The following is a 12,202-nucleotide window of genomic DNA, read 5'->3' on the forward strand; positions in this document are numbered from 1 at the left end:
GAATTGAATACAGCATGCGGTTAAATATGTTGTATTTTCTTGTTTATAAAATGAATTATTATTCTTGAATTTGGGCTTGAATTTTAAATGCCCCGTGTAGACAGAGGCAGTGTCTGCAGTGAGAGCATGTTAAACTCCAGTGGAAATGATATCCTCCGCACACCTGAGAAGGTGATAGTGAAAGTCTGACAAGATCAGATCAGTTACACCCATTATGGGAAGCCATGGGGAGCAGCATGCTGCCAAGGTGCAGCTCTCCGTGTGCTAACCTGCACAGGGAGTGAATAAGCCAGCAAGAAATAAGACGTTGTCCAAACAATGGAACTTGGCGTTTAAAAATGTGTTCTTTTGTCTTTTGTCACGCCTCTGTAATCGGTGCAGCAGAAGGTAGAAGTACATAAGGACTCAGATAACTCAACTTCTCCTCTACCGTGAGAAGAGAAGTTAATTTTGCTTAGAAAGCTTCTCAAAGCAGCAGACATTTTTGAAACACACACATTAGTTGGTGTTTATTTCTGAGGTTGAGTACAGAGCGAACTTTACTAAGCCCCCTGTGCTCTTACATAAACATTCCCTTATATCTGAGAAGCACTAAACTCGTCTCAGTGGTGTTATGTAAGCGGGTTTAACAGGTTTACAGCAGAGAGTTCGCTGTCTGGCTATGTGGCACCATGTCTGCCTGCATCCTTTTACTCACAAACCGTTTCTGTATCCCAGTAGTTACTCTGCAGAGTAACAAGCAAACACTGCGGCCTGTAAAGTGTCTGCGCCTACAGCTGAACATGTGGCGCATCTTTAAAAAGATACAGAAATATTTTAGTGTGATAGGATTTTAAAAGATGAGCTTAATGTTATTTGTTTTAGGGTTTTATTTCAGGATTAAGTATTTCTTTTACGCAGTTTAGCTTTAAGTAAATTTCACAAATCACCCAATAATGTGTAATAATATACCAATAATACAATAATGGGTGAGTGGCGGCCTAGTGGTTAGTAGTGTTGTGCCGATGCCAATTTTTGGCCCCAATATCCGATACTTGGCTGTGCAGTATCGGCCTATACCGACTGCCACTCTGGGTCTCTGAACAAGACCCTTAACCGCACACTGCTCCCTGGGTGCTCCACAATGGCCGCCCTCTGCTCCCAGAGGGGCAGAGGTCAATTTCTCCAATATGAAATCAATAAAGTTAAATTATTATTATAAAAAAAAACACATATAAGTTTTGGAGCAGCTAGAGTCCCAACTTATAGGATTTGTTATCATTAATAAAAGAGGTATAAATATTTTTCATCCCATTTTTAAACATAAATGTCTTTTTATTTAACTAATAGTCCTTCTAACATTTCTTAATTGTCATTTAGGAGAAGAATAACCTTTCTGTCAGGGTTGGGAAACATGTTACTTTATACTCTCGTCCAAAATGATTCTCCAGTATAGAGCATGGATTTAAAGAACAATATTTTGGGCGAGCTGATTGGTTAACAGCTAATTTGTTGTCTAGATTAAACAACATGGGATTTGATTAATTCATAAAATCAAATTTTGTCATCGCAAACTACTTAAAAAAATTATATAGGGAATAAGGAGGTTCTTAAACAATTATAAATTATCTTATACAACTAAAAAAAACTTTAAAAAAAATATATTCAATATGGAAATATTTCAGATAAATAACTGAGACTAACATTCTAAAGAGTATTCTATTTATACTCTTTCAATCTTTATTATATTTGCATTCCATTCTCTATTATACAAGTAATAAACTTTAAATCATGTATTCAATCAGGTAATAGTTTAGTTTTTTATTTATTAAATAATTGAAGCATATGTATAACTTTCACTTGTTTGAGTATTAACTTGTTTTTTTTTTTTAAACATTATGTAAACCTGTTAATTGAACATTTATGGATTGTAAAACCTTTGAACTGGATAATTGGGGTCAGATTTGTTAATGATTTATGAGTTTAGACATTACCAGGTAGGCGTCTACCTCCGACCTGATTGGCCTACGTGCCGGTAGCGCTGCTCCTGATTGGCTAATGCCATTGCCAGTCAAATCTCCGTACCGGTGAGGCAAAGCGGGGGTTCGGCTTCCGTTAACCGGCGGGTTTCTTACTTTCGGGGCGTTTCAGGTTTCCACCTTTCGTCCGTCCGTGCTTATGGATACCTCCAGCTGACAGTTGCTGCGATGATTCGGTGTTTCCAGCAGAATGTTGTTGAGGAAAAGACTCAAATGGAGCCTTAGCAGTGGGAGGAGTGATGCGGCCGGTGCCTTGTAGCTGCAGTTAGCTAGTAGCCTGCTAGCTGGATGCTAGGCCTTACGTTTCCTGTTGCTCCTCTGGCTGCTTTATTGTTTATTCCTGTCAAATTAAGGAGGCATTTGGAGTTTTATTATTTTATTATATTCGCCTTGATTTTTTTTTCTCCTTCCGTGGACTGAAAAAGAAACCGATATGATGGGTGTAAACAGTTTTCAAAGGTAAGAAATGTGATTTTGGGTCCATTTATATAAAAAATGAAAAAAAGATTATTTTTTTTTTGTGTGCAAAATAAGTCTCTCAATATCACAACATTTTTATAAAATATATAGTAATGTTTAGTATAAAACCTGGATAATCTGAGCCATCATTTATGATAATAAATCAAATGTGAGTGGACTTCCTGGATGCCTGTTGCTCTGTGGACATTTATCACTGAAACAAGTTTTTGATTAAACTTATTTTACACTTTCTTTTTCTATAGATAACTTTTACATTGTTCATCTACTCTATAAATATCTTTTGAGTTTTTGTCTGTAAGATTTGGACAAATCAGAAACTCTCAAGTTCAAAAAGGTTTTGTAATCATTAACATTTCTTGGTTTTGTTACACAGAACAAAATATCTGTTTTTTTGTATAAAAAGTGTTTGATAAAGTAAATTAGTGAGATGTTATAAACCATAAGAAACCTCTGTTTCTGTAAAATTGTAATATGACAATATTATAACCCTGTGCAGTAAGGACTACATCTTACCAGACCCAACCTTTATATTTGTTCTTCCTTTCATTACTGAGAATAAATGCAAAATAAGTCTCTAAATTTCACAACATTTTGATAAAATATACATTAATGTTTAGTTTAAATCCTGACTAATCTAAGCCCGCAGTTATGATAATAAATCAGATATGAGTGGACTTCCTGGATGCCTGTTGCTCTGTGGACATTTATCACTGAAACAAGGTTTTGATTAGAAAAGGAGGATTTATTTACCCTTTCCTTGTCTTTAGGTATAACTTTTACATTTCTCATCTACTCTATAAATACACAAACTGCTTTTTTTTGCCTCTTCTCTCAAAAATCTACCAAGATGTAATTTGAGATGCACCATTATCTAAGCTGAATGGTTTCCAACCAGGGATGATGGTGACAGACATTTGCATCAGATTTTATTTACCTCTGAGTCAGAGCTGGACTTGATCTTTGCTCATTTGGTTAATAACTCCCCCCCCCCCAGCAGGCACTGGTGTTATATCTATCTGTTCACTATGCATCTAAATAGTGTGACCACTAGGGATGGGCGATATGGACTAAAAAATGTATGATGATAATTTCTCTTATTTATCACTGTAACGATAAGCGACGATAAAAACTACCAGCAAAATATTTTGTATTATAAATCTGTCACTAAATTCTCTCTTGAAAGCCCTACAAAATACTAGAAACCTCTAAACTATATCAATTAAGTTCAAGTACTGCACCTGTACTGCAAAACTGTAGTGATACCAATTAAATAAGTCTGAAATATTAGAGACCAAATTCCAATAAATGATGCAAACAGCAAAACTAACTTGGCTTATTAAAAAAACCAAAGTGGTGCAACTGCAAACACAACCTGATAAATAGTCATCTCATCATAAAAACGATAAATTCAAATTGTTATTGTGGGGAATTTCTTTGACGATATATCGCACACGATAAAATATCGCCCACATTGTTCCTCACAAAGGCTGCACAGTTTTATGAACCGAGAGCAACGTATCGAGGCATAAACTGACAACGATTCTAATAAGAAGTTTGGAAATAAAAGTTTGTCCAAGTGATCGTTTCAATTTCTGCTGTCTGTGTTTTTTTCTTTTTAGATTACTTTCTATTCCTCTATTTATGTGATTTAAAAATAACACAAATATAACATAGTTAACAGAAGTGTGACTTATAAAAACTTGAAATATTTATTAACAAACCGAATAAAACGTTAACAATGGATAGCAAATGGAGGGAACGGAATTATTTGATCTCAAGGCCTGACTGATAATCGTGAAATATCTCTGTGTATAATATGGATGAAGGGTTAGCATAACATTACAAGGCTCAAACGTTTTTATTTAATCTTTGGATGATTTAAAGAAAGTATTAGCCAAACCCTCAGACCTGCACTGATTAGGGTTGAAACAATTAATCAGATAAATCGTGATTAATAATTTATGGAAATGATCGTCAACTAATTTAGTAATCGATTCATCGTTAACTGGAGTATAGAGACTGTAAAATATGCCTTTAGCTGACTGAGCAAACTACTTAGAGGAGGAATTTTATCAAAATTGTAAAAAGAAAATAATAATAAAGCATTTAAGATTTTTTTTTTTTAAATGTTTGTTAATATGCTCTATAAAGAACTCCTCAAGTGGAAACCTTTTAAGTTACGTTCACACCGCAGCCTGAAGTGACCCAAATCCGATTTTTTTGTGGCCCATATGCGACCTGGATCTGATCTTTTTCATGACAGTCTGAACAACACTGATCCAATTTTGTACAATCCGCCCAAGGCCACTTGGCTATGTGGTCCTGAATCCGATACGAATCTGATCTTTTCAAACGCGACCTGTTTCTGAACAGCCAGGTCGCATTTATCCGACCTGAACGTCATCGATACCCGACAGTGATCACTCTTCTGCTTCTTGCTGAGCAGAAGTGGCAAGAAAAACAACAACAATGGTGGATGATGATGCAGAGAGCAGTATTTATGTTTAACCATCTTGGAAAGATTGTGTTTTTAAGGTTGGAAAAGATCAGTAGATGCGATCCAGCCCTACCATCCATGTTTACTTCCTTAAACACAGATCACGCTTGCTTGTGACGTCATTGCGTCCTCTACTGCGCCAGCAGGACACTTAGGTTGTATGAATGCAGTTCACACAGCAGATCATATAGAAGTCGAATATATTTGGAAAAGTGAACGGCAACGCAACAAAATACGATAAAAAATCGTAATTGAGCTTCAAGGCCTGCAGTGTGAACGTAGCCTTAATTTCACCTGCTTTCATTTTGTAAAACAATCTTTAAGGAACCTTTGGCTATATCACTACTAATCAAGAAATCAAATCAACAGATTAATTGATTTGCAAAATAATCATTAGTTGCAGCAATAGCACTGATGAAATTAATTTTGCAGCAAATGCAAATTGACATTTTTGCATGTAATATATAATTTTCCAATTAATCGATCACATGATATCATTTACTTAAACTATTTCTTTTTTCACATTTATGACCCTTTTATTTTCTATATTCATCGCTTATTTATGTGATTTGTATTTATGACCCCATGTAGTGCTGCACCATGATTGAAAATGTGCAATACCTGATGGCGTTTCCATGGTAACATGGCTTTTAATTCCTAAATCTTTGACTAAACTATGTGATTTGGCTTTTGAATTCAATGGAGAAATTTCTGTTTCATATATTCAGAATCTTAGGGGGGAAAAGCAGTCATTGTTACCATGACAACAACAGGGTTTGATGAAAGCGTTTCATCTGCTGCTTTAAAGCTGCAGTTTTAAATTGTTCTTCATCTTTATTTTTGTTTTTTTATTTTCAGATTCATGAACAGGCGGCCTTCCGCTAACTGCCGCTACCAGCCCACCGTCTACGAACACGCTGCAAACTGCTACACTCACGCCGTGAGTCATTAAGGCGTTCGTTGAAAGCTCCCCATCAACTCCCATTTGGAAATTTTCCGTCATTTATGTGTTTCTCCTGGTCTCTGTAGCTCCTCATCGTGCCGGCCTTCGTCGGCATGACTCTGCTGCACTGCCTGTCCGACAACAACTGGGAGAGGATCACGGCCTGGGTGTACGGACTGGGTCTGTGCGGCCTGTTTGTCGTCTCCACTGTTTTTCACATCATCACCTGGAAGAAGAGCCACATGAGGTCAGAACGCTCAGCCAGCGGTTCATTAGCACATATTTATAGATTCACTCGTTTGGTGACACAAAACCGGTCAACTTGAAACTCTTGAGGGTTAAAACTCTGGTTTTTAAACAACAGGTGATAAGTCTGTTATTAAAATGAAGGGCTGTGATGATCAATCAATGAATCGCTTGGTTGAATTATATGAATATCACACTTTAATTTGAGTGGCTGGCTGCAGCTAATGGTTGCCAACCCGGGCTGGTTCTCAGCAACGGAGGGAGACGGCACTTGGTAAAAAGTAGGGATGCAGGATATTGGGATTTTGGCCGATATCCGATATGTCGATATTTTAAAACTCATGTAGCCGATAACCGATATCGATACCGATGTTAAAGCTGGACAAAAATAAGTAGTCATTGAAAATAGCAGTTTTGTTATCCATTTCTGACACTTTGAAAAATAATATACTCAAATATATTTTCATATGCTGATATCAAATAGATTTTTAAAAACGCGGTATCGATCTATTTTGCTTTCAAGATCTGGTGAAATTTCATCGTTTTGTTACAAACTCTCGTGATATTTTGCAAATTCTTGTGAGATTTTGTTAGTAAAATAGATCGATACCGCGTCAATATATCAACATATAAAAATATGGCAACATTTGGTGAATTTTCGGGGGATTTCGTAGCATAACGATGACATATAGCAATATTTCATTAGTAAAAGAGATTGATATGGTGTTTTTAAATGGCAATATATCAGCATATGAAGATATTGGGATATTTTAATGTATCAATATTTTTTCCCTCGTCTTTAGAAGTTTTAAAGTCTGTAAAAAAGAAGTTTTTGAGGAAGAAGAAGAAGTAGTATTATTTTATTTTTTTTAAGACTTTAGAAACTCAGAAGCTGATCAAATATCGGGTTAAATATCGGTGGGGTGGCCGATGTCCGATATTCAGTTTTAAGGCCGATGTCCGATAGGGGGCCGATTATATCGTGCATCCCTAGTAAAAAGAAGATGTTTTAAAGGTTTGATCAGGAAATTTACTTTTCCCTTATTTCATATATTAATTTATGCCTTTTACTCACTATAAAAGTTTTTACTCAGTCTGTTTCACCTGCAAGGCCACACAATTCTCTGAGTGAGTGTTTGTAGACCAGATATAGCTTCTTCCCAAAAGAAGCCAGATTCTTTCTCGAGGTTTATTCATAATATGTTACTGTTAACCTAAGTGCCAAAGTGTTGTTTTGACTCTGACTACTTTCCATTGTTGTTAGTAAAGGGGAACGAACGCTGCTCAGGCAGAACGGGGCTAAAAACTGTGCCATAAGGGCCGTATGATCAACTGTTCTATCTTTGCAAAGATATGAAATACATCGATCTCTGTTTATTTAACTAGACTGAATACTTTTTTCCCACTACAAAGGTGTTGGTTCACTTTAAACTGTAGGAAAATAGAAAACTTCACTGATATCGGCTATGGCTGAAACAATGAATCAGATTAATTGTGATTTAAGGATTACTGAAATAATCATCAACTCATTTAGTAATTGATTAATCGTTAACTGGCGTGTAGAGACGGTAAAACATGCCTTTAGCTGACAGAGCGACCCACTTAGTGCAGTAATTATATCCATATTGTAAAGTTGGATATAATTACTATAATACAAAGATTTTGCATTGAAATAAAAAAATGTAAAATTAAAAAAAGGTTTTTGTCTGTCAGTATGCTCTATCAAGAACTCCTCAAATGGAAAAGTTTTAGTTTCACCCAGTTTAATTTAGTTAGGAAATCTTCTTTAAGGAACCTTTGTCTATCCTATTATTAATTAATTAATCAAAAAAAATAAGCCACAGAGGAATCGATTTGCAAATAATCGTTTTTTGCAGCCTTAATATTGACTGAGCTTCAGTCGCAGCAGCAGATTAGCTCCTCAGGCTATGGCTGAGCCATGTGGCTTAAAAATATTAGCAATTTTTCTTTTCTTTTTCCCACAAAGTTTTAGAATAAAAATAAAGAACGCAATGCTTTGATTTAACTTATCCGCTCCCAGATGTGACCTCAATTTAAAGGGCAATGAAACCTGAAGCTTTTCAAAATGTCCTGTTTAACAACAAAGAATGAAAATATAACAGACTGTTTTCAGCTGGTCGTCTGACAAAGTTTATCAGTTAGAAGTTCGCATTTAACAAAAAAAAGTGTTGAACTGATGTCCCTCTGAGCTACAGACGCCCAAGTAGTGGATTGTTGGGTAAAAAAAAAAGTCTTCATGAACAAAAGATTAAAATACTCCATAAAATCGATTTATTCACCTGGTCCTAGTCCTCACTTTTGCTTTCAGCAGTTAGTGAATTTTCTTGCATTATTGTAGAAATCAAAGAAACTTTTTTGAAATTTTTTTTTGAAAATCTTGAAGCTATAGTGGAGGATTTTCTCGAATTTTTGAAGACTCGCCCTCTCCACGGGGTTTCTGCACAACCCTGCACGCGCTCCCGAGAGGGAACGCCTATTAAACGTGTGTGAAAGCGTGCAAGAGCCCATTTCTCCTCGTGCACGCTCTGTTTAAAAGTTGCTGTTAGCCTCGCTCATAAAAGGTTAATTTCCAAAAGAAGATTTGCAATTTTTCCACTTTTTCAGACTCATCCCAGTTAAGTGAAAATGGGGATGAACACGTAGGACGGCCTTTAAACATATCACCAGAATGATTGACAGTTAGCAGGACCACTTATGTTGATGATCCACACGGAAAAAGAGCATCCTCCACTATAACTTTAATTAAGAAAAAACATTTTAGAGTAACTTTGCAGTTTTTTTCAGACATTACTTTTTTGATTTTTTTTTGGGTTTTTAAATTTCTCTTTCTCTTTAACTTCTTTTCAAATTAAATGTTCCAGATCACATTCTGTTCACTTTCCTCTGGACTGAGGAGCGAAGATGGATTTATTTGGTCTGTACTGACGTTAGCAACATTTTGCTGCTAATGGAGCTGAAACAATTATTCGGATTAATTGCAATTAATCGATTATTGAAATAATCATGCAAAATCATACCAAAATTGTAAAACAAAATATGTACAATATTTTGCATTTAAGATAAAAAACTTTTACGTCTGCTCTTCCAGAACTCCTCAAGTGGAACATGTTTAGTTTCACTTTGTTTAATTTCGCAGAAAATCTTCTTTAAGGAACTTTTGGCTATCCCATGAATCGATTAATTGAAAAACTAATAATTTTATTACTTTAATTTCTGATAATTTTATTGCTAATAATCATTGGTTTCAGCCCAAACGTTAGCAACATTTTATTGGTCGAAGTTGGTGTCAGTAATGAGCGTTTTTTTTTGTCCTTAATCTGGAAAAAATCGTATTCTAGGTAGGTCATTTTTTCTTAAAATAACTGCATTTATTCTTGGATTGAGGAGGTAACGGAGACCAATGAAACAAGACAATTTACAATTAAAATAAGAAAAGAAGAATTGCATTCTTATTTCAAATACATATTATCTAAATATCTTATTTTAAGTGTAAAAATACTCCTTCCATTGGCAAACTATATAATTTACCTGCTCAAATTAAGGGTAAAAACGCTTAATTTAAGATATTTTAATTTATTTCTAGATGGTTTTTCCAGTGTACATTCCTAATTTGCCAAATGTGGCTATAAAGCTGATCCAGTCTAACCAGTGTTTACCTGTTGCAGGTCGGTGGAGCAGTGCTTCCACATGTGTGACAGAGTAGTCATCTATTTCTTCATCGCTGCCTCCTACACGCCGTGGTGAGTGTCAGGTTCAGCCCCCCCCCCATGCTGTTTAGCATGGAGCCTTACTTCAGCTCGCTGCTCTGCTCTTGTCTTCACTCAGGCTGAACCTGCGAGAGCTCGGCCCGTTAGCGGCACACATGCGCTGGTTTGTGTGGCTCATGGCTGCTGCTGGAACCATTTATGTCTTCAACTATCATGAAAAGTGAGTTTGGGTCCAAACTGAAGCAGCTAGCAGCTGTCAGGAAGACTCTTCATGAAAGTGGAAATGAAACGATTAACCAAACCAACCTATGATGTCCTGCTACGATCAATAATTATATTACAAACGTGAAAAATCTAAACGTAAAAGAAAAAAGGGTTTTATCATGTTTGGTGGGTTAGTTCGCTCTTTAGCTACCAGTTGATTACATTGGTAATACCAGCCATTCCTCACAACAAAAAAAAACAAACACTTTTAGTTTGATGGAGGACCAAAGTTTGGTTCATCCTTTCATTTCCACTTTAAAGCTGGGTAATGTTTTGCCACTAGGGGGCGATATACCTGTATCTTCCAGGTATAATGGCGCTAAAACTGCAGTGATGAGTATTGACCTGAAAACTCATTCAGTGCCTGTATCTGAACGTCCGCCCTAATCCATATATAGGGCACTAAATAGTGGTTACGCCATTTTAGATCAGTGTCCGAATGTCTAGTGGATGAAAAACTTTAGCGGACTCGAAATTTCCTAAAATGCATCTGGAATAGTAGTGATTATCCATGGTCACTAGACAAGAAGATATATCCTGGAATGCTTTGCAAGGAGAGAAAAATTACGCACTAAATAAGTAAATGGTCCATATAGTGACATTTTAAAGTGTGATGTTCTTGCCTCAAATTGATCTTAAAACATACTTTTATAGAACGACAACAGAAAAGTGCTCTTTTTATGGAAGAAACACAGTCTCATTGGAATCTGCCTTTTTTTAACACTGAATTTTTTTAGATATTGAATTCCTTACACTCAATTTTTATCTGGTAAAAATTCACCAGAAAAAAATTCAGCCGCAAAAGTGTTGACCTTTTGGTGAACTCAAGCCAAAGCATTCTACACTCGATAGAGTCGAGCAGCTTCTTGCCAATGAAATTAGCTCATTTGGTCACGGTACACAATGGCTCCGATCACAGCTAGTACGGCACCCCTGTCTGTGATCGGCTCAGTTGTTTCACCCAATCTGATAAGAGGAAGCCATTGTGTCACATGATGAAATGAGCTAATTTCATTGGCTAGAAGCTGCTCAACTCTATCAAGTGTAGATTGCTTTGGCTTGAGTTCACCAAAAGACAACGATAATAACATTGCGTAGCTTCCGTGTCCAGATTAGGGAGCATCTGTAGTGTTAGCATGTCTAACGAACGAGGAAGTTTTACCTGAGCAATAAAAAACTGGAAAAAAAATTCTGTTTATGGTAAACAAAGTAACTGTCAGACCATGGTGTAAAGGTAGAGAGCTAGGTAGCGCTGTAGCTAGCTCCGTTCAGTAGCTAATAGGTTAGCCTCTATTAGGCTACGCTATTTTTAACCTCGTGTCAACAATAACCGTTCATTTTCTACAAGCAGAATAACTGTTTTGTCTAAAATTTCTACGAAAGTCATCTTTGAGATGTTCCATTTGTTTTTCCTGTCCTCAGATCTTAATAAAAAGAATACTTTTTGCAGGAATTTCTTACAAGCCTGAGAATTATTGTTTTTTTTTTACTTTCTGCTACTTTAGATCATCAATGAAATGTAAAAATAATAGCAAATATAGGTAATAATATGTTGAGACTCCAAAACAGATTTGAACTGTTAAGAAACTGTTGCAATACAGTTTGTCCGAGTGGGGTTGCCATATGTTGACGTCAGAAGAAGGGGCGGAGCCCCGAGCAGATCTGGTACCTACACCATAACTACTACAGAGTGTTTGAGATAAAAGCACAGAGAACTCGATTCATTCCCAAATCACTACATAATGCACATAACTGTATATCCTGATAGAGGAACTGTCATAATTAAATAAACTACTTGGGAAAACATAATTTCTGGCATGCAACAGGCAGATATTATTAGGGTTTAACAGACCCACACATCATCAAGGAGAATAATCCCAAGAAAATCAAACCAATCGGTGTTTTCTGTGACAAAGCCACCGCAGCTCCTGTTTCATGGAGATCTTCTTAAAGGAAAATTCCGGTTTTTAACACTTTTAGCCCATTTTCTGTAGTGTCCAGGATGAAATCGAATGATCGACACCAA

General features: G+C 36.3%; 1 protein-coding gene across 1 annotated transcript in view; it reads left to right on the plus strand.

The window, feature by feature from the left end:
- Positions 1-5,852: 5,852 nt before the first annotated feature.
- The window catches only part of mmd (monocyte to macrophage differentiation-associated), a 10,472-nt gene continuing 4,122 nt past the window's right edge, over positions 5,853-12,202 (plus strand). The window contains exons 1-4 of the mRNA XM_015382028.1: positions 5,853-5,935; positions 6,025-6,185; positions 9,871-9,945; positions 10,031-10,132. Coding sequence (XP_015237514.1) covers positions 5,858-5,935; positions 6,025-6,185; positions 9,871-9,945; positions 10,031-10,132 — 416 coding nt within the window. The 5' untranslated portion in view covers positions 5,853-5,857. The remainder of the gene's footprint in view (positions 5,936-6,024; positions 6,186-9,870; positions 9,946-10,030; positions 10,133-12,202) is intronic.

Source organism: Cyprinodon variegatus, unplaced genomic scaffold (genome assembly GCF_000732505.1).
Source record: "Cyprinodon variegatus isolate N-32 unplaced genomic scaffold, C_variegatus-1.0 Scaffold247, whole genome shotgun sequence".
NCBI lineage: Eukaryota > Metazoa > Chordata > Actinopteri > Cyprinodontiformes > Cyprinodontidae > Cyprinodon > Cyprinodon variegatus.